This window comes from Tamandua tetradactyla, chromosome 25, assembly GCF_023851605.1.
Source record: "Tamandua tetradactyla isolate mTamTet1 chromosome 25, mTamTet1.pri, whole genome shotgun sequence".
NCBI classification, from domain to species: Eukaryota; Metazoa; Chordata; class Mammalia; order Pilosa; family Myrmecophagidae; genus Tamandua; species Tamandua tetradactyla.
In genome coordinates, this window is record NC_135351.1 from 28029052 (window position 1) to 28053141 (window position 24090).

The following is a 24090-nucleotide window of genomic DNA, read 5'->3' on the forward strand; positions in this document are numbered from 1 at the left end:
CTTGTCTCTATATATTTACTTTATATAAATGGAATTATACAACATGTAGTACTCTGGTTTCTTTCACTTAGCATAATGTTTTAAAAAATATTACTATTTTTAATTAGAGTTGTAGGTATAAAGAAAAGCCATGTAAAAAATACAGTCTTCCCATATACCCCATTGTTGACACTTTGCATTAGCATGGTATCTTTGTTACAATTGATATTAAAATACTACTATTAACCATAGTCCATAGTTTACCTTAGGTATATTTTTCTCCATATACTACCCTATTATTTAATATCTTGTATTAGTGTCGTACATTTGTTATAATTCATGAAAGAATATTAATATTTGTAACTACTAATCCCAATTCATCATCCGCAACAGGTTCACTTTGCTATACAGTCCCATGTTTTATCTTGTAACTTTCATTCTAGTAACATACATGAACCCAGACTCCCCCTTTCAACCACATCCACATACATAACTCAGGGCTGCGAATTACACTCACAATAACATGCTACTATGACCACCATCCATTTCCAAACCTTGACAATCAAACTAAATAGAAATTCTGTGCAAATTAAGTACCAGCTCCCCATTCTCTACACTGATCTGTAAAGTATTCCTGACAAAATGTTCAATTGGAGTCTGGGCAAGCCTCTATTTTACTGTACAGGAAATTTAGTGCATTGAAGAACAAGTTAAATTAGATCACAAACTAACAATCCAAAAATACAGATTAATCTTTAAGAATTGGTCTGGATTCTTCAAAAATGGAATATTATGAAAAAAATTCTAAATGAAAGAGATATAACAACCAAATGCAATGCACTAACCTCTTTTGCATCTTGATTTGGAAAATGATCAACTACATTAAAATAGTTATTAAAAGACATTAGTGGGCCAAATGAGGTAACCGCGATAATTCTACAGAATTGTTATTAATTTTCTTAGTTGTGATCATGGTATGTGGTTATATAGAAGATATACATGTTATATAGGCTACTATTAAAAGATCTATGCTAAAACATTTAGGGGTGAAATGTCATGCTAGCTATTACTTATTGTCCAATGGCTCAGCATAAAAGCATGCATATATGGGAGAGAGGGAAAGCAAACATAGCAAAATGTTGCCAATTGGTGAGGCCAGCTAAAAGTATATGGTGTTCATTGTGCTATTCTTTCAACTTTTCTTCAGGTTTAACATTTTTCTAATAAAAATTGGGGCAAAAGTGCCCAAGAGCTCAATGCTGCCTGGGTGATGAAGTAGAATTCCCGCTGCAATGCCAAGGACCCCAAAAATGTTTCCTGGGTTTGACAGAGTATCTTCTGCTCACTCAAAGACTGAGGGCACAGTAAAGGCAGAAGGAGTGACGCTATCCATGTATGTGTTTAGATACATAACTACCCCCCCCCCCACCTCCCACTGCTTCCTCAACATATGAGGAATTGACCAGAGGAATCTGAGTTAGAAATCGAAAGGAAAAACTGCTGTGGCCAGAGACTGTCCCCTTCTGTATCTTGGCCAGCATAAGTTTTTGCTGCTACCTCTGCTATCCTAAGAAGCCACTCCCATTCTGTGGTGGCATCTGCACGATTCTCCCTGAGAAGCCAGCCTCCATCAAGGCTGCGTTCCTGGTTGGAGGTAGTGGCTCCAACTTAAACTCAGCCAATTCAATGAGCATAGGCAGGTATTGAAAAAAATTGAATTTTATTAGCTGAGTACTTCAGGATTCATTAGTAAGGCTAAACGTTCTGATTCTTATTTGCACCTCTGTTCTGCTCCAAATGATCACACCCCTGAACTGGCACACTGGTGGAGTGCAATCAGAGTGATACTGCCTTATTCCTTGTAAGCCCTTGGTAGCTGAAGTAGCTTAGTAAAGCTGGAGTAAACCTCATGAAATTTGAGCTCTGTGCAGCTTGAAAGCTTTGAAAATACAGTCCCGGTGTTGGAAATCAATTTGCTTCCATTGGTGTGGTATCACTGGGTGTCACTTGGGAAGGAGCACGTCAAGTTTCCAAAATCTTAACAATGTTATTACACATACAAGAATTGCGATCAGTGTCTGTGAAAAACTGGGGGAGGGGGCAGCTAACTTAATAGCTGGGGACATCCAGGTTCAGAATTATTTTCTTTCTCACCCATGCAGCCATTGATGAATAATGCTACACCTGTAGAAGCACCAGGAGATATCTTGCCCGAAACCCTCTTGATGAAATAACCCTGGCTTTTGCAGTGAAGAAACAAAACCACCTGTTGTCCAATGAAGTATTAAGCTACAAAGTCCTGGACTTCACTCCTCTTTAAGGCAGCCTTTCCTCCTGCCTAATCTGCCCTCTCCCTCTGAATCTGTGAGCAAAGTCATGGTGCTATGTTCTAGCACTTGACTCAGGGCAGCTATTTCTGAAATGACACATTAATGTTCTGGGGCAGGCAGCTCTTAAATGCTCCTTGCCCATTATCTGCTGGTATACGTGGCCAACCTCTGTAATTGGAAACTGCTCTTTGACTTCAGAGTCATGGAGAAATGAGGTCTCATGAATTAGGCTTCTTTAAGCCTGGGGTTTCCAACTTGGGGGTCCATAAACTTGGAAGAAGGAAAAATCACATCTTTATTTTAACTTCTAACTGAAATTTAACATCTCCTAACATCAAGAGTGTAGAAAAGCTACAGATGTATTAGCTGTTCCTGTGGCTTCATCACACATAAAAATCATGTTTTCGTGTCACTTGGTTGCAGATAACTTGAAAAATCATTTATAACATTTATTACTTTGAATGTCAGTAGTTAGTAGACCCACTACTAGATCTTGACATTTGTTGTGTTAATATTCTTTATTAACCCCACAAATTTGATTTTAAAAATATTTAGTAACTGTATTGACAATTGAAATAACTGTTTTTCAATGTAATCTGTTTCCTCTGAACTCCCATGTATTTTATTTTATTTATTTATTTCTTTTGGGGACTATGCTGTATGATGGGGTCACATTTCATTCTTTTTCCATGTGAGTATCCCATTGTTGCAGCACCATTTGTTGAATTTTTTTTGTTGGTTTGTTTTTGTTGGTTTGTTTGTTTTTGGAAGTGCATGGACCGAAAATCGAACCCAGGTCTCCCCCATGACAGGCGAGAATTCTACCACTGAACTACCCTCACATCCCCCACGTATTTTATTTTATGCATTTAAAAAACATTATTCTGAAAGGAGGAACTTAGGTTAAGAAGTCTTGTTTCAGATTTTGCCCTGAGAAAAACCTGGTCAGTTCAGGACTTTGGGAGAAGAAAACAGTGCTGCTTTCTTCTGGAGCCTGCTTCAGAATCTAGTTGCCTTCACTGTCTCTTACAATTTTGGGCTCTGTAACTCAGAAAAAGAAACAGTGTCCAGACCAGCTATCACCCTTTAAGCCACCCAAGCAACTGTCTGGGTCCTCAGAATCCTCAACACACCTAGAAGGCAAAGGGCGCCAATTCTTCATCATAAGCCATGTAATCAGAACAGAACATGTAACCATCTTGGAGCTGCCTGGCTATGTGATGCTGAAGATATTGTCCTTCCTGTGCATTCCAGAGAGGATTTGCATTTCCAGAGTCTGTAAACTTTGGAAGATGCTCATGGAGGACTTCTCACTATGGAGACATGTGGATCTGGATGATGCTAGAAGCTCCTGTTGTGTCATTTTATTTATTCCCTTTCCTGCCAAATGGATGTCCCTCTGGGGTTCCTATTTTCAGAGCTATTTTGAGCACTAAGAAGATAAAACTTACTGAAAACTATGGATAGGGCCCAGGCTTTTGACCAACACACACACACAGGAACTTGAAACACAGTTCCACCAATTATATGTCTTGTGGTTTCTATCAAGTCATATGAATCCTACACAAGTTTATTTCATAGAAGGAAAAGTGAAGATCATAGCAATCTCAATGTATTTTGAATGTATAGCAATAATATAAGTAAATGTCCCTGTCACCTGCTATGTGATCAGTAGTACTGATATTCTTGGGCAAATGGCCTCAGGTTGTATCTATAGGTTGCATCTATGTCCTTTGTGACAGAGAAGCATAGAAGGGTGTGACTTCTATATAGAGGGTCAAGAGAATCCTCAGGTTTTCAACTTTGGAATGGGAGGCTCTCCGAGAATGAGAGTTCTGACTTTGGGACCACAATCCTAGCAATGATTATCACTGGGGATATGGATTTGGGGTTGTATAATTATTTTTATGATTTGAAAAATTTTTATATTTGTCTTTTAATATTTAGCACTTTCCTGGAAATATATGTGTGCCGGTTTGAAAGGATTTATGTATCCTAGAAAAGCTATGTTTTAATTCTAATCAATCTTGTGAGAGCAATGGTTTCTTCTAATCCCTATTCAGTACTATAGGCTGGAAATTTGATTAGGTTATCACCACGGAGATGTAACTCAATCAGTTGTGGGTATTAAACTTGATTAGATGGAGACATGTCTCCACACATTCTACATGGGCCTTGATTAGTTTACTGGAATCCTATGAAAGAGGAGACATTTTGGAGAGAGTTCCTTTTGAGAATGAGGAGAGAGCTGCAGAACACCATGACAGAAGGAAGAGAGTACCCAAGTCCACCAGCCAGTGACCTTTGGAGATGAAGAAGGAAAATGCCTCTGGGGGAGCTTCATGAAACAAGAGGCCTGGAGAGAAAGCTCGCAGACACGGTCATGTTCGCTATGTGCCCTTCCAGCTAAGAGAGAAACGCTGAATGTCATTGGGCTTCCTGAACCAAAGTATCTTTCCTTGGATGTCTTAGATTGGGCATTTCTATAGACTTGTTTTAATTTGGGCAATTTCACAGCCTTAGAATTATAAACTAGCAACTTAATAAATTCCACTTTGTAAAAGCTATTCCATTTCTGGTATATTGCATTCCAGAAGTTAGCAAATTAGAACAATATGTATTATGGTTTTGAAACCATAAATATGCTATCTTAAAAGTATTTGTGTTCTTCAAGAGGCCAAGCCCTTGATCTTGAGGCTTACTCCTGTGAAGTTGATGTATGTAGCAGAGAAGCTTGGCTTACCTATAGGTATGCCTAAGAGTTACTTCTGGAGGACCTCTTTTGTTGCTCAGATGTGGCCTCACTCTTTCTAAGCCCAACTCTGCAAGTGAAAGCATTGCCCTCCCCCTATGTGGAACATGACACCCAGGGGTGAAAGTCTCACTGGCAGCATAGGAAATGACTCCCAGGGATGAGTCTGGCCCTGGCACCATGAGACCAACAATTCCATTCTGACCAAAAGGGGAAAAAGAAGTGTAACTAATAAAGTATCAGTGACAGAGAGAGTTCAAATAGAGTCGAGAGGCTACTCTGGAGGTCACTGTTATGTAAGCTTCAGTTAGACATTGCTACCCCAGCCAAACTCCAACCAAAATCATTCCAGCCAATCTTAAAAAACACCTAGAGCAATATATAAGATTCTACAAAGGTTCCATGCACTAGGGTAACTTTTCAGAAAATTATAACCTCCAGATGGGTCCCTGGACTGATAAAAGTCCTAAAACCCAGAGGGGCTAGCCTCTCCAGAGCATTGAATAGTTCCATCTTCCTACCCATATTACTGACAGCCCCTTCCAACATGAAAAAGTTAGAATGGGCAAAAGAGTGGGAAAGAAAGAGCAAAGATGACGGTAGAGTTATACAAAGAAGGTAGGGTTTAACAAATGTATATGATGGCTGATATTAAATTGATATTTCTTTTAGTCTCCAGTACCTTAGAGCAGCTAGAAGTAAAAACCTAAAATTGTGGAATTGTAAGCCATACCAGACTCTGAAATCTGTTCTACAACTAATTGTTTTGCTGTGCTTTGAAATGTATTGCTTTTTTGTATATATGTTATTTTTCACAAAAAAGAAAAAAAAAAGTGATGATAAAAAATATATATAGTGGGCCACGGTGGCTCAGCAGGCAGAGTTCTCGACTGCCATGCCAGAGACCCAGGTTTGATTCCCAGTGCCTGCTCATGCAAAAAATAAAAAATAAAAAAAGATAAAAAATACATATATTCCTTTTAACCTCCTGTGTTCTGGAGCAGCTAGAAGAAAAAATCTGGGTTGATGGTATGGTAGCCCATGACAAACTCTGGGATCTGTCCTGTAACTACTTGTTGAAGAGTGCTTTGAAAACTGTTTTTTTATTTTTTTCTTTGCTTTGTATATATGTTATATTATACAATTAAAAAGTCAAACAAAACCAAACAAAACCCCAAACAAAAAACCAATAAAACCCTCTCCTGGAAGTGCCAGGATACATGATTTGGAGTGTTACTTGGATCTGTGCTTCCTGAACTGCCACTCCAAGACCCCAAAGAAATGCTGTGGTTGCCTTGAAAAAAATAGTATTTGTGTTCTGAATTTAAAATAACTTATTTTCTTCATATGCCAGATTCAGTATGATATTGGGATGGATGGTGGAGATTAGCATCATTTCAAGATAATGCTAATGGCTGGAAAGAAACCACATTTTGTGGCCTTTTGGGGAGAGATGATCTTGGAGTTCAAGAGCCTATGGCAATGATGGGATAGTAACTCAGATCTCTAAACAAAAAAATCCCCTATTGATATCTTATCTTGATTTCCACAGTGCGTATACCTACACCATAGCCAATACCAAGCTGTCAAGGGTTTAGTACTATGTCATAGTCCTGCTGAACATTTAGTAATCAGCCCATACCAGTTGGTACTGCACACATCAGGACCCAAGAGAAGTCAGTGGTAGTGGAGGAGCTTCTTGATGCAGTTTTAGCATTCTCCTTCTTTTGTTTCAAGTAACATCTAGCACTGAATCAAGTATTCAAACATGTTCTGGGAGGATATATAGGCTTGAAGCCCCCACGTGGCTATCCAGGTTTCAAGCAGTGCAGACTTATTCATTATGAGTTCTTATAAAGAGTTATAGGCTAATAAGACAGTAGGTCTTCCTCTACAGTTTCTGAGAGAGACCATGATACATTTCTCAGTTATGAAGTTTTAAAGTGCCTAGACTGCTCTGTACACATCTGAGGTCCGTAGCTTGAAGACTGGACACTGTCCTGTTGGATATATCAAGGTGATGAGGATGGGGCGGATGTGGTGTAAATCAGATTTTCATTTTAAGTATGAGTGAAGCCTATGCTCCATATAAAACAGGAGAGTTTACCAGATGACTGGCATCAGGGAGAATGAGCCATTCTTATTTGTGTCCAAATCTGTGGATTCACTGAGACTCCCTTGGGAAGACTATGCATACCATCTCTTGGAAGTTGTCAACTTGGTCGAGTTTTTCATGCTCTCTGTGCCTAAGTTTCATCATCTATTAAAGTGAGTAATATTTTGGGAGAATCAATAAGCTAGAACATTTAAAGTATATAAAATTTTGCTAGATGTATATCAAGGTTTCAAGTACAATTCATTATGATGTGATAACCTGTTCAGGTGTTCAAATACCAGTTACTCTTCCATTAAGGAAATTGCATCAATGTAGAAAGTTGCATGAAAATTGATAAGAACTATAAAGATGAGCTTAGCTCACAATCTGAAAGACCAGTACAACTAACGTCAATCCCCTGGAATGTGTGAAGAATGGTCTCATTTCCACATTCTCCAGAGGATTCCTAACCTGTGAGATCGATTTCTTGTGTGTTGCTGTAGGCCCTTGTTGTCTTCCTCACTGTTGTGTCTGAATGTTTTATTTTTAACTATGACAAGTAAACTGTATCATGGAATTCTTGGCCCATTGTTAGTACAATATAAGACAAAAAAAAAAAAAGAAGTCTTGTTTTAGGCCATGAAAAGAGACAAAATTGGTTCAGACAAAAGGCAACATTGGACTGTTGGTCCTACCACAAATCGCACAAGAAGTCCCCCCCAGTCCTAGTGTCTAGATGTTGGTCAGCTCTGGGAATTGTCTGCCAGACCCTCACCAGGCCTATGACTTCATTCATGAAATCTGATCTCTGAACAAAGACTCATGGGATAGTGAGAAGTGCTACTTTAATAATTCAGTCATCTCATCAAAGACATTGGTGTCAGGTGACCCGAGGGGGAGTGAAGACTTCCCTGTGTCATATGCCTGGAACAGAAAAACACACTTCTGTTCATGGCTCATTATTGTGTCTCCTTTAAGAATGAAGGGAAATTTCTCACAATAAAAAGCAGAGGACCGAAGCCCAACTCTTATGTCCAGAGTAGTCATTTTAACCACAGCATCTGTTCAAGTTCAAGGGTGAAGCTAGACTGTAAACTAGAAGAATATGGACGTGTGTTTTAGTGGTTAAAATCTGGGGTAATAGGGCTTATTCCTTCATATACTAAATTTTTCAGCCAGTATTTTCAGACTTCTTGTGCAGAGTTGGAGGACAAAAAGGCAGAATAAAGCACATAAGGAAGTATGAGATTAGATCAGTGAATGCCTCTGCAGAGGCTAAAATCTCGTTGAAGTAATAGGAGTACATGAACAATCACACGTCACATGGCACCAAGAGTCAGTGCCGAGGGGTGATACAAAAGAATTCACAAAGGTACATGCTCTGGAGTCTAATGACAGCCCTGAACAAAAGTATCACCAACCCAACTCACTGATAGTCTTAAAAAATCCCACCACGAGGCTCAAAAAGAGCAAGGAGGCAAACAGTTAAATGTACGGCTCTAAAGAATGGAATGAGAGTGCGGGTTGCCAGTCCCTTGTTCTTGGCAGTTACCCATGATTCAGATTAGGCCAGGTGAGTGAGCAACTCAGCAGGTTGGCATTTTACCTCTGTGTACTCTTTGTAGCTCCTACTGATCTCTGACAGGCTTTCTCGAGCAGCTTTGCTGGCAGGGGAATTTGTGAAGGCTTGCTTCATTTTGTGGGCACCATCTTGGAGGCGGCTTTGGATACAATAAGCTTCATAGAGTTCATCTACCTGTCAGGATCAAAACAGGAAACACCAGGGATATAAATACTTGTCACACCCGAAAGAAGTTACAAAGGCCACTGTTAAGCACTTAAGGTACTTTATGTTTCTGACTCCAACAAGGCAGAATCATGTAGAAGTGTTATCCCTTTAGACAGACTGATCACCTTTATTTGAGCCTCTATGATCCATTTTCTATTTCAAAATGGATTTTACCCTGTCCTTATTTTCAAAATACACAAAATGAAGATGAAGTGAACATTGGTGGACTATGTGATGAGATCAGCATTGGATAATGAAGACAGGAGCCTTCTATAAAGGGAATAAATGCTGAGAGAATTTGTCCAGTTTCACACCAAGGTGAAAATTTGTAGGATACTAGGCTATTATCACTTTATTTTAAGAGGTATTGTCACAAGATGATAGTCACACATCTAGATTCAGTATTTTTTCTTTTTTTAGAACTTGATGCTATTTATCAAAAATGATTTTTGTTAAGTCTTGGCTCTGGAATAAAGAAGGAAAATGAGGTTATTAAGTTATTCTTAATATTAGGGTGAAGCCCAAAAGTCAAAACTTCAACTGAACATATATGAAATGTGAATTTTTTGTATGTAAATTATACCACAATTAAAAGAGTAAATTGAACTGTTTCCTGCTTTACCTCTACACATACACTAGACACATATTAGAAAAAACAATAATATACCCTTTTTTTAACTTTTTTTATTAATTAAAAAAATTAACAAACAAAACATTAAGATATCATTCCATTCTACATATACAATCAGTAATTCTTAATATCATCACATAGTTGCATATTCATCATTTCTTAGAACATTTGCATCGATTTAGAAAAAGAAATAAAAAGACAACAGAAAAAGAAATAAAACGATAACAGAAAAAAAAGATTATACATACCATACCCCTTACCCCAAGCTTTCATTTACCACTAGCATTTCAAACTAAATTTATTTTAACATTTGCTTCCCCCATTATTTATTTTTATTCCATATGTTCTACTCTTCTGTTGATATAGTAGCTAAAAGGAGCATCAGACACAAGGTTTTCACATTCACAGAGTCTCATTGTGAAAGCTATATCATTGTTCAATCATCATCACGAAACATGGCTACTGGAACACAGCTCTACATTTTCAGGCAGTTCCCTCCAGCCTCTCCGCTACATCCAATAATATACTCTTAACAAATGGGTAAACACAAGAGAACCTCTGTTGTTACTCAGATGTGGCCTCTCTCTCTCAGCCAACATGACAAGCAAACTCATTGCCCTCCCTCTCTCTACGTAGTACATGACTCCCAGGGGTGTGGGCCTTCCTGGCAAGAACGAGCTGGGACTCAGCATCAAGGGATTGAGAAAACCTTCTCGACCAAAAGGGGGAAGAAAGAAATGTGAAAAAATAAAGTGTCAGTGGCTGAGAGATTCCAACCAGAGTCGAGAGGTTATCCTGGAGGTTATTCTTACGCATTAAACAGATATCACCTTTTTAGTTAAGGTGTAACAGAGAGGCTGGAGGGAACTGCCTGAAAATGTAGAGCTGTGTTCCAGTAGCCATGTTTCTTGAAGATGATTGTATAATGATATAGCTTTCGCAGTGTGACTGTGTGATTGTGAAAACCTTGTGTCTGATGCTCCTTTTATCTACCTTATCAACAGATGAGTAAAACATATGGATTAAAAATAAATAAACAGGGGGAAGAAATGTTAAAATAAATTTAGTAGATTGAAATGCTAGTGATCAATGAAAGGGAGGGGTAAGGGGTATGGTATGTATGAATTTTTTTCCGTTTACTTTTTATTTCTTTTTCCAAATTGATGCTAACGTTCTAAGAAATGATCATGATGAATATGAAAAAAAATGGGTAAATAGCTCCTATAACAAAGAATTGTTTCAAAATATCAATAGAGCTGAGGTTGAGAAAACCTGTTCTAAAGTTATTCCCTATGATTTTTTCTCTCTATAGTCTAATGCTTTCTTCAGTTATCAACATACTAAGCAAAATGTAATTGCTGTTAAGAATTTTTAGGTAGCAAAGGGGGACATCATCAGGGATCAGCAGAAACAAACAAAACCCATTACTTCTGGAAGGCAGTTACCTACCTAGGAGTACCTGAATTTTCATTTCAGTACAAACTTTGCTCCTTTAAAAAGGAGGCTTAAGCTGGAGGCCCAGAAAAAGATGGAGGTGATCAGACTGGATTTCAGAGCTCAAGATTTTCCTCTTGTTCTGAAGGCAAACTTTTAGCTGTTTATGAAAAAGTATTTCTACTACCTATTAGAGTAGTATAATTTTCCATAATTACTCTCTCTGTACAGAAAGTATAGAGAAATTTCTCAATTATGCTTGGTCTAGAATATGAGGTTTAAGAGACAGAAAATTATTCTCTTGGTTAAAGGATTCTTTGTTGCTATTCAGTACATCAGTTCCTCTAACGTTACTGAAGTGAATTCCCAAACTCCGAAAAGAATAAGTCTTTAGCTTTCAGGGTCAACGGATTGTCTCTACTTCAGAGCAGGTTTAAGATTTAAGAAGTGGCATATCTGCCCCAAATAGTTTTTGTTGGTGATTGGCATAAAAGGTGGTTCCATACTTTAAAACTTAAACTAAGACTCACCTGGGGAGCTTGTTAAAAGCTTGATACCCAGGCTTGGCTTTCAGATTTAGTTGTTTGGGGCTGAGTCAGAAATTTTAAATTTTAAATAAACATTGCACATCATTGTGATGTGGGGAGTTCCCACAAAACTTTTAGAAACATAAGTGCCAAACCTCTTCCAGTGCAGGCCAGGTTGTTTCACCCATGCAGTCTCTGTGGAAGGTGCACCTTCACCCCTTACCCCACTACTGTGAAATTCTTACTTCTCTGAGATTGTCATCCTCTCATCAAGGAAGCCATACTCACGGACCATAGATGTAGCTCTAATGGCTAAGTCTATTATTTTGCCTTTAAAGAAAAGTTATGGTTTTTATTCAAATATCAGTCTAACCCAGCCAAATGGAGTTAAACTTCAGGACAGACAAAGGATACTCATGCACATGATCAGGGCAGAAACCTGGCCCATTTGCAGACAAATACCTGCCTTACCTATAGTCAGCAGTGGCTCTCATCAAACAAACTGATTGGCTGACTCATTCAATCAAATATTATTTACTAGGTATCCTAAATAAGGTACTGCAAACAGATTACCAATGACCTTTAAAAATCTTTAGGATTGGGCAGGCCACGGTGGCTCAGCAGGCAAGAACGCTTGCCTGGAATGCCAGAGGACCCAGGTTCCATTCCCGGTGCCTGCCCATGTATTAAAAAAAAAAAAAAAAATCTTTAGGATTGGTATATCTAACAACATGGATACAGGATGCATAGATACACTCTTACCAAATATTGACTTTGTTTTCTTTCTCTGTTTTTCAAAATGAACAGGATAATTTGTCAAAGCTTGCCTGCCACACAAATATCTTTCAATGTTTATTTATTAAGGTTAGCAGAAATAGGAGCAATTTCAGATTTGCCCAGGAAGTAATTATCTTTCAAAATGGGAAGTTCAACAGCAGTCACATATACATATGCATACATTCTTAGGATGATCTAGCTCGAATAAATTCACCTCCCACCCCTCATGCCACTGAATGGAATGCCAAGGTCCACAGAGATTGTATAACCCAGTGAGTAGATGGCAGAGCTGGGACTAGAACCTGCCTTTTCCTCTAGGAAGAGAGGCTAATGAGTATGGATGGGAACAGTGTGATAGAAACAGGAATTGCAAACAGTGTGACTTGGCTGCCACCGAAGCGAAACTTTTCTAGGTTGCACCAATAACTCCTAAGAAGTGTCCAGAACAAGGGGATGAGGGCACCATTTGGTGCCAGGCTCTGTTGGACCATCTGTGAATCATTTATGTGGTTCAGGACTGGATATCAGGGGCACTGATAAAATGGAGCATATCCAGGGGAGCAAATGGAATGGAAAGGCACCTGGAAACCATGCCACAGGAGGATGCGTGGAAGGAACCAAAGCACGAAGAACATTTAGGGAGGCACACGGCACCTGCTCTAAATACCTGAAGGCCTTCGTGAGGAAGTTTATGTTGTAACGAGTTGGACATGGGACCAAAATGTGAAGTTAGGAAGTAAAAAGTACTTTTTAGGGTCAGTATGGTTCAATATTATTATTATTACTATTATTTTGGGGGCTTGTGGTCCGGGAATCGAACCTGGGTCTCCCGCATGGAAGGCAAGCATTCTGCCACTGAATCAATCTTATATTTAACCACATTATACTGAGACAGTAAACCCTCTGCAAAGAACAGTGCGGGCTACATAGGAAACATTTAATGTTTGGTGAACCAGAGTACAATCATAACTGCACTAGGTTATCAGGCTTTCTATTCTTAATTTTCCTGCATCACTACTGCCTATTGGAGGCCTTAATTGCTTATTGCTTAGGAGTCAATTAGATAAAGAAATCCTCTATGGACTAGATGCTAAGTATTGATCAGTAACTGAGAACTGAAAAAGAGGCAAAGACAACAGGAACTTCAATTACCTTACTAATGTGAAACTCCAGGCGTCTCATGTATCTTTCAATGGTTTTAATTTGCTGGAATTAAAAGAAGAAGCTTGAAAAAACACAGCCATTTAGAGTTTAATTAATCAAGGTTTGTGAAGCCATCTCTTTAATTTTCTTACACTCAAAAGTATCAGAAAGTGCTAAATATTTCCCCTTTCCTCCTACCTTTGTAGCTATTTTAGACATCTTCTAATATCAATTTGGAAAGTGTCTTTAAAAATACTGAATAAATATTCTGAGATATGAACTCGAATGAGTTGCTGAAATCCTTATGTCTAACATCAAGGGAGGCTAACTGATTGGAATTCACTGGTTTTCTGGTAGGACAATTAAGTAGTGGAGTATACGTGAATGAATCACGTAACATTTTCTCAGTTCTAAGGTGGACTTTTTCCCCATTCACCTTTTAGTGTCTCTGAAATTGGGGTGCATTTTATAGCTGCTACTAGCCAGGTGGCAGACAGTTGCCTATACATGCCCAAAGATAATCACAGCCGCTCATGTGCCTGTAATCTCTTCGAGTTATATGTATTGTTGGTATTACATTAGTTAAATTTAATTGCCCTCTAAAATGTGTTCAAAAAGATTATGCTATGATTCAGCATTGAAAGAAAAAGTTTTTGTGTACACAGAAAGGCCTGGGAACAGAGCAACATCATACATAATTAAGACAAAAATTTATGTCTAAACAGTACTAAAAGTTTTGTTAATAAATATAAAATACCAATTTTAAGTGAAAAGCAAGAATTGTATCAAGAGTTCAACTGACATCATTTTTCTCCCTTAGGGACACATAAAATAATGGTATGTTTTCCAATCAAAGATGTCTTAGATTTGATGAAATATGGTAATTAATATATAGAGAAAACACTGGTAAGGGTCTCCCAATACTTGGAAAGTTGCTAAACTTGTCAAGTCACTGAGAAACCAGGTGGCGTTTTTATGGAAGTGGCCTTAAACACTGCTGTAGGTTATAGTACTTCTTTATCATTCTCATTAGACAAAAACCTGAAGTTTTCCAGGATTAGAAAAATCATCAGTTCTCTAGGATCTTACTGTCCTAAAGGGGGCATGAAAGAGGGACTCTGACTGACCTCTACTCAAGCATGCAGAACTTCTGCAATGGTATCCCAACACAGAACAATAACTTACCTTATCTAGTTCATAGAGCACACCCTAAAAAGAAAGGAATATCTAGATTAAAATATATCTTCTCCAAAATCATTACTGATATTACTAGAGGGATTTAGCCCGCGTTTTTGGCATTGTCTGTCAAACAATGATCAGCCCTGCGAAGTTTGGCTGGATTCTTTGATACCTGTTTTAAGAGACAAATCCACCTTATTTTAAACACTAGTAGAAGTATTTTCAAGAACCAATATTGATTTGTACTTTGGGTGTCCAGAATTCTTCCCTGTCTTCTCTACCCCTCTGGGGGGACTCTGAGTTTCTCAATTGCTTTGAGCGCTCTTCTCTTATATGTTTGAAGGGCATGTAAATTCACGGTCATTTAAAAATACATATATTAGAAAAAATTAATGGTATTAACATAAAAATGTAGTGGTAATATATGTGTTAAAAAATATCTTGGCTTTCTGTTTAAACATGTAAAATTGGTATTTGAGGGGAGCTGTTGAGGGTGGCGTTTTTAAAGTAAGGTCATTTCCCAGGGGCTCACAAAATGGCACACCGTGTGCTCCCCTCCCCCACTGTGAGAGCAGTTAGGACACACTAGGGTCTGGCTTCAGGGGAGCTCCACTGGGGTTCACCATTATTCTAAAGAGGGACATCTGCTGCCTCTGAGGATACTAGAAGGCAGTAAACAGCTCTAAGGCCCTCCCACAAGGAGGTCCACAAAGACTGAGGCAAAAACATCGTTAAAATACAAAGCCTATTAATGGATCCCTTTGAAAAAGGGGACAACCTACATTTTAGCTCATCTTCTAAAAAAGAAAAACCTAGCTATGCCTGTATAGCTGCACCTCCCAGGCGTAAGTGGGCTTTTCTTGGACTTTCTGAAGCCTTTAAACATTAAGGTGTAACATCATTTAGAATGTAATAGAATAATTAAAAATAATGTATATATATTCAAAACACCTCCTCAACCAGGGAGGTCTTCTCACATTCATCAGGACAGAGAGCCTCTGCAGGTACCCTGAGCAATACAACATATAATCCATCTCACCCAAGACTCAGTCCAGCTCCTCACATTTTCACTCCCGCAGCCTCCTTTCCCCCTCGACTTCACTGACCTATCACATTTTCTAATTCGGAGATTGGGCAGAAGTTCTAGGTTCCAAATTCTGCATGTCAATGTGCTAGGAAAAGTCCAACTTGTCATTTCCTTATAATTATTATTTGGGAGGTATAGGGAGTTCTTTAAAAGGTTTCTTTTTTTCCCTAATTATAAAGTTGATCTACATAAACATGCTTGGAAAATCTCAAAAAGTATAAAGATGAAAATAAAGTATTAAGAAGATTTTACCTCTCTTTTCCTACTAAAACATACATCAGGATGTGGATAGGCCTTTACCCCTTTGATCTGCTTTTTTTTGAAATGTCCCTGTCCATCCCCACTAAGTAAAAGAAGATAGCCAGAAAAATACCACTGTGCTAACATCCCACTGATTTGGATGATACCTACCAGGCGAGAGTTTCTTCTCATATCTTTTAACTGAGCTGTCAACTTATCCAACTCTGTCTGGTGAACCTCCAGGTATTCACTATAAAGATAAGATGGGACAGAATAGTAAATTCTTTGACCATCAAGCGGAATCTGGTGCTGATTGCCAATCCTCTCCTTCTGAAAAGGGATTAAGAATCTGAGCCTTGTTTGGTTTAGAGGGCAGAGTTGGGGAGGGGTCAGTTTCTCTCTGTATCTTCCCATCCTCTCAATTTTTTTGAAAGCTCTAGCAGTTGCATCTGATACCATCCACTGGTCAAAAAGGAGAACTGCTGAGAGTCTGAGAGTCCGACAAACAAAAGCCAATGGAGAGGGAAGGGACAAGACACCTGTAGAGTCAGTCTTTGGTCTGGCTCAAAGAATTCTATCTAGTTAAATGCAACACAGACTGTGGATGTCTCACCACACACTATGCAAATTTTATTCTGGGCAAACAATTCCAATAACATACTCAGGAAGGCTTCAGGAAGCTTCCTCACAGTCTCTAAAATGGATATGCATGCCCACCATTGTTAAGTCAATTCTATACCCTATAGAGTGAAATATAAATGCATTATTTTTTTCAGGTCTCCCTCCATGTTATGAATATGATGTGGAAGCCTAACATATGTCAAATCTTTGGAACTCATTTAAGGCTTCCATGATCATAGTAAAGGAATAAACCTACCTACAACAGAAATAGATGTTTTAAAATTTTCTCATTTAAGACTAGCTTTTCTCGGACCCCCTGGGCATTTTAGAAAGGAGAGAGTTTTCCTGTACTAATGGGGTCAATGTCCTTACTCAAGTCCATTTTTCAAGGCCCTGTAGACCTCTTCTACCCTTTTAGGCTGAGGCTCTTTGGGAGGGCTGTTGTTTTTGTGTCCTAAATTGTGCATTTTCTTCAGTTTGGCCTGAGGCTTCTTGACAGCAGTGGAATTTTCAATGAAGGAGTTACACCTATGGAAAGAAAAGAAGAAATTGTGAGTCTTGGGCATCCAAAAGGAGTCAGTTCACAAATGCCTTTTTAGTCACCTTGTGTTTGTTATCAGTGTCCTTTAAGGAAAACGATGTTCCCTTGTATATTAACAGATCTGAGCCACCCTACATTTAGTTTCTTAGTATTAGATTTGTTAACTGTTAATATTTGAAAGTTTTGCTGGGCAGCACTAGCCACAGTCAAAGGTTAGTTTTAGGCAATATGCAGAGTGAAAATGTATTGCTTTACTAGAACCTCATAGAATGCCAAGGATAAACACTTCCAGGTGGAAATAATGAACAGGTAGCAGTACATAATCTAACTAAAAAATAGGTGTGCTATGCAATATCAACCAGATACAAGTATGCGTAATAGTTGTGAATGAATATTTTTTTGACAAAGGGCTATAAGCATGATAAATGACTAATTCTATATGGCATTAAAATAAAGAAAAGCACAGGCAGTTGGACTGACAGGTTTTTTTTTAAAAGCTTTTTTTATAGAGCTAATTAGCAAATTATGTTTAGGTACAACTTAGAAATAAGTATTCAACATCACTGTTAGTGGCAGAGATGCAGCCTGCAGTGGCAAGATGGATATCTGACAAATCCAAAGTTCTCATCTGAGTAGGAGAGACTAAGAGGCCAGACCACTCACTCGTCCAGCTGTCAACTAGGAAAGCAGAGGTAAGTGGAGTCTAGAAGATGCTTGTCAGGTGCCTCGCAGATTAGTCATTACTTATTCTCCTCTACTGTCACCATGTGCACCCTATGGGGCAATGGAGGTAAAAGTGAATGAGGCCCCAATGGGTGGGAGATTGTTATCACGACAGAAAAGGTGAGCTCTATCACAGGTTACCTATCTCACAACCTGCACTTTCTTGAAGTCCCCCTGAGTCCTGTTTCAGATGAGAAGAGATCCTAGGGAAACTAGAAGACTAACTTTCCCAACCCCATGCCTGAATGATATCTGCTTCCTGGAGTCAACCTGCAGACACATAGCCTTTATTCACTGCACAGCTTCATACCAAATATAGTCCTGACAATGTGAACAAAGAGCACTAGCTTATCCTAAATCTTCAGCAAATCTTCTTTGTAGAAAGAATCCTAATAGAAAAGAAACTACAGAATTCAATTTAATACACTGCATCTTTTCCATGCAAAAGAGATCAGAATAACATGTGAGTGCACAAGCGTGTGGGTGTGTGTATTCCTGAGTTTGCACACGCAGAGATCATCTTCGGAACATCAAAGCTCACTTCCTTCTCAAGCTGCCTCCCCAGGAGAACTGCAAGCTACTTGCCTGGATCGCCTCTCTTGAAGGCCACTGAAGCCGGCGAAGGACTGACTCCTTATGATCCCGTTGGGCCCTCCAGGAGAGGGGGACTGGGACGCTACCAACATGATTTCTGGGGGGCGGGCTGGGAGTCCTGGAAGACAGTGGGAAAATTATGACAAGTTAAAGGCAAGCTCAGGCAGAAAGTAAACTAAGTTTGTCAACAATGATGAACAGGAAAAGATTGACATACGGTAAATTGAGTCATGGGACCATTAGAGACTTGTAAGATTTCTGTCCTACAATGAATGCTCTTTAAGCTAAAGTGGTCAGCTCTCAGGGGAATAAAAGATACCCACCTACCAAGGCACAAATAGATAAAAATTATACAAAACGATCAACCACTTCAGGTTTCTTTCAGATTTTTCTTTCTCATTTTTTTTTTTTGATAAGGTTCATCCATACCTTCAAAAATAAGAATGTTTTGTAATGTTTACCTCCATTTGAAAAGAAGAAACAACGAGAACAAAACCAGAAATAGGCCAAGTCAAAGTTTCAAAGAGTACTTGCATTAACTTCAAAACAACAGCCAGGTGTTAGGGTAGAATTCAACACTTAGAAGTCATAAGGTGAAAAACACTAGGTTTCTTTAGAGATAAACTTACTTAAACTTGCTCTCCCTTTTTCTATCCTCAAGTATATTCTGAAAGACAAGACTGTGCCACTTATTGTGGCAGAGCAAAATAAGAAGGGTAAAGGGAGTGCTCATAAAAGAAGTGATAATCTAGGTTATGATAAGAACACAAAAGAAGAAGGAAGAAAAGAGGAAAACACAGCAGAAAGCAAACAATCTCCATTTCAGTTGCTTGCTGTCTTTTATGAAGACTCGCCACAACTGACCAAGATGCATTATCAAAACATGACTTCGGCTGGACTGAAGCCCAAGGTTAGTTGCCCCAAGGTACTGCCCTAGAATTGTTAGGTAATTGTATTCCCTTTGGATCAGGAAGGGGTGGAAGGCACATACCATTGTCTTAGCACACTACTTCAGTCCCAAAAAGGGGACCCGCTAGCAGGAGCATGGTGACGCAGCAGCCATCGTCCAGGTTAAAGACTTCCAAAGTGGGCAAACACCAAATTGGTGCAATTGAAGAACTTCAACAATTGCCCTTTAAACACCCAACAAGAAAGGAAGAAAAGCTAACAAAACAAAACAGCAGCAGAACTCTCTAGTAATCCATCCAAATGTAATGGGACAGCCAACTTCACCAGGGTCCCCTCAGAACTATGGTAGCAACCCAGTAAAGGAAGGAGGTTTGTTTAGGTTGCTTCCCCAGGGAGAGATAGGCAAACAGTCCCCTCCTCCCCAGGGCTGCAAGTTTTAAAATCCCTTCCCACCCTCCCTCTCCAGGAGTAAGAAGCTCTGGGGTTTGTATGCATTCTTGCAGTGTACAGGTGCTGACTCACTCTGCCACAGGCCTTCACATTAGGTTTCCTCTTCAGTCTGGGTGGGACAAAAATCCCAGTCCAGTTGGACAACAGGAGGTTAAGTTTGAGAACATTTTCTAGAATTTTAAAAGCGATACAATTGAAGTGTATATATCCAGTAAAAGTAATTTTTAGTGCATAGGTGCCTGGAGAAAATGCAGGTGCAAATAAAGCTCTTTCTGGTTTCTTACTACCCCAGACCCTTACTTATAATCCTTAATAAATGTCTCCTAAGTGCTGTTTGCTGGTTACTAAAGGGTCAGTGTGTCCACATTTCATTAGGAACACCTTCGTTGGGCTCATAAAGCATGCCTGCGCTTCTCCCTCTCTTTTTTGTAAGTGTTCTTGAGATGAAATGAACGTTTGTCCTGCATTCTAAGACAGCAGATTGCAAAATGCTTTAGGAGGTGGGAAAATCCTCAGAAGCTTTTCGTTAAATTTACATGTGGAACATGAGTGGTTGAACAGTTTTCTTACAGTTCTGTTTTGCCTTTCTGGTCTTAGAAATGATGGTTATCTACCAGGAAAGAATTTGGCAGGCAGCTGACTCAGGCTAAGATCTCTAATCTGCCATCAATTCCCCTAAAGGTTGCTAGGCTGCTCCAGGACAGCAATAAAGCAAGCATGGCTGCACACACAAAACCAGACCTCTGAGAAATAAAAGGAGTAGGCTGGGACAGGGTAGAGCCAGAGGTATTGAAGGCGAATGAGTCTACCAAACACCTCCCACCACCTGGGTGCATCGCAAGCCAGGACCTAATTCTGAAATAGGGGTAACCATTCTCAACTTTCCCCAGTGCATCCCTGACTTCCAACTCTCTCTCTCTCTTTCTCTCTTTTTCAACAGTTTTATTCACATATCATACAATCCATCCAAAGTGTACAATCAATGACTCTTGGTATAGTCACAGAGTTGTGAGTTTATCACCACAATTAATTATTGTTCCAAAAAGAAAAACCCATACCCCTTACATTGGTGGAAACGAAACTCTAGCCCCAGCTGCCATTCCAACTTTTCCCTATTCTGTTCTTCAACATCACTTACTTATTCAGCTTCCTTGTTGAAAGCACTCTTCTTTTTCTTAAATTTTTTAATGGAGTTTTCTTCACACACCATACCCATCCAAAGTGTGCAATCAGTGGCTCTCAGCATAACCACGGAGTCGTGCTTACATCACCACAATCAATTTTGGAACACCCCCCCATTATTGACATGTAGCATTGTTTGTTAAAATTGTTGAAAGGATATTACAATATTACTGTTAACTATAGTCCATAGTTTGCATTAATTATATTTTTCCCCATATAACACTGTGCTGATTTGAATCGAAATACCCCATAAAAGGCCATATTCTTTTTTTTATATTACAGATATTTTAAAATTTTATCCAAATTTTACGACAAATTTCAGCAACCAGTTTACAGATCTGATATCAATTTAAGTAGATACATCCAGATTCTTTCCTTATATTTTTAACAACTTTTATTATTAAACATAACATACACAAAAAGCAATAAATTTCAAAATACATTGTAACAAGCAGTTTCAGAGTTTGTATGGATTACCATGCCACAATTTTAGGTTTTCCCTTCTAGCTGCTCCAAAGACACTGGAGACTAAAAGAAATAGCAATATAATGATTCAGCAATCATAATACTCATTTGTTAAATCTTATCTTTTCAGTTATAACTCTTCCTTTTACTTTGACCCTTCTCCCAATCTTTAGGGGTATTTGGGTTCTGCCCTTCTAACTTTTTCATGTAGGAAAGGGCTGTTGATAATATGAGATAGGCGGATGGAACTAGTTGATGTTCTGGAGAGGCTGGCCCATCTGGATTTCAGGACTTATCTGACCTAGGAACCCATCTGGAGGTTGTAGGTTTCTGGAAAGTAATCACAGTGCATGAAACTTTTGTAGAATCTCAGATTGAGCCTTAGGTGTTCTTTAGGGTTAACAGGAATGATGTTGGTAGGGGTTTGTCAAACCGTGGGGTAATTAGCAATATCCAGATAAAGCTTGCATAAGAGTAGCCTCCAGAACAACCTCTCCCCTCTTTTTGAACTCTCTTAGCCACTGATACCTTATTTTGTTACATTTCTTTCCCCCCTTTTGGTCAGGAAGGCGTTGTCTATACCATGGTTTGCAACTCTCTTTAATCATCTTTTTGACCACTTTCTCCCACCTTTTGATGCTCTATCTTCAGGCGGCTCTCTGGCCGCCTAGAGGTCCCACCAACCTGCTCTACTTCCCAGTTCCCGGCTCCCGGCTAAACAAAGCTATCAGACTCATTTTAAGGCTCTCAGGACTTAGGTCATCCACCAGAGTATTTTGCATTTTAATAGAGGATGTTTCACAGGACAAAAAGCCTTAACCTAAAGAAATGACTACAGTAGAACTACAATATCAAGGCTGGCAGGGTACTAAAATGGTACTAAAATTTTGGAGGAGAATTTAACATTATCTCTCTAAAATTTAACAAATGCTTATCCTTTAATGCATGATTTCTATGCCTTGGTATCTCCTCTAGAGAAACTGCCAATCAAAGAGGCACATGCAAGGACATTCATTTCCAGCAATATTTGCAATAGTGGAAACGCGGGAAATGCTATAAATGTCAATCACTGAAAGAATTTGGTTAATACACTGTGGCATGGGACAAAATACTATGTAGCAGTTAAAAATAATATCCAGACATAGAAAGGTCCCCAGGACAAGTCGCAGAATAAACCAGAATATGCTATCAGCAATGTTAAAATCAAACCAAACTAAAACAAAACTTTGTACATGAATAGAAAAGTTCTGGAATATACAGACATATAAATAGTTTATGGAGGGATGGGATTGAGCCAGGAAGATTTTAATTTTATTTGCACTGTTATCATTTTTACAAAGAAAATGTATTTGGGTATTATCCATGAAAGGAAAAGTTTTTTGAAATTTCATATATTTGGGGTTGTCCATAGTTGGGAGGGGAGAGGGAGAGAAATGAGAACTAACATATAAGATAACCCTGTTGGCTACCAACTATATTTACATAGTGTTTTATATTTATAAATTTTGTAGAGGAGAAATATAATTTCTAAGAAATAACATATTAGGTTTCATAAATTTCAATTATACCAGAACAATCCAGAGTCCACAGGGAAGAACTTGTTCTGAATACTGACCTGTGTCCTGACTTCTTAATTTTATTCGGTAAACAACTTTTAGAGATGGAATGGTACTCCTTGTAGAATGCACTATACCCAATATACATTGCTACGGTTCACCAACTATCACAATATCCAATGAACTAAACATTTCACAGGAAACAACAAATTCTTTAGACGCAGCTACTTGAAACTGCTGAAGCTTTGAAAAAGGTTTCTAGCCCCTAAGATACTGCCTTCTCACCTGGTGTTTCTGAACACTCCAGCAGAACTAATGTTCACTTTTGCATGTTAAAGCCCAGAAAGGTTTCCAAACATAAACAAACATTAAAACAGCTATGGCTCAGCTCCTCACACTTTGCTTTGTTGCATGAGGCCCAGGGTATTCTCCAACCAGGCAGTCCCCCTGCCCGGCTATTCCCACAACCAATGGGAAGAATGGGATCTTCTGGGAAAGAATCCCAAGCACCTCAACTAAGAGTTGAACAAATCTACTGGCCTGAGCTGAACCTCACAGCACAGAAGCCAGAAAGCCACAGTTGTTTCTCCACCTGGCTCTTCACACCATGAAAACCTCTGCCTTATCTCCTGCTATGCAGGGCTAAATCCCAATCAAACACATACCAGGTTCTTTTGAAATAAAAATCAGTATAGGATATTATGTTTTCTATTATGAATTATATGACCTGGTATGCTGGGCTGGCTCCTGGTGGATGATATAAGGCACTACCTCACCTGAAGCCTTTTCTTTCTTTGTATTTGACCTCTGTCAAATCGGCAGGCAGTTTTCAGCAAGAGACCTGGGTGCTCAGGCTGCAGGGTCTGCAAAGAGGCTGAGGCTGATACAGAGATGAAGGGATCAAGAGTTCCTGCCACCAGGTTTCACGCTTTAAGGGATTAGAAATAAAAGATGGAATATGATTGCAATATAGAGGGGAAATAGCCAGCTATACGCAGAAATGAGAGAAAACCTGAGCCTTAATAAAATGATAGAAATCAACACTGGTGGGGTGTTTGGAGGATGGGTGATAAAGGATATTTACCC

General features: G+C 39.0%; 1 protein-coding gene across 8 annotated transcripts in view; it reads right to left on the minus strand.

Annotated features, from left to right (window-relative positions):
* RIPOR2 (RHO family interacting cell polarization regulator 2) overlaps positions 1–24090 on the minus strand; it is a 252946-nt gene that overhangs the window by 61153 nt on the left and 167703 nt on the right. For 6 of the 8 annotated variants that reach the window (XM_077143797.1, XM_077143790.1, XM_077143791.1 and 3 more), the window contains exons 2-7: positions 18434–18560; positions 16957–17112; positions 16135–16213; positions 14643–14666; positions 13467–13520; positions 8763–8912 (exon numbers count right to left, since the gene is read on the minus strand). In XM_077143797.1, coding sequence (XP_076999912.1) covers positions 8763–8912; positions 13467–13520; positions 14643–14666; positions 16135–16213; positions 16957–17112; positions 18434–18560 — 590 coding nt within the window. The other 2 variants (XM_077143794.1, XM_077143795.1) reach the window with 2 other exon arrangements.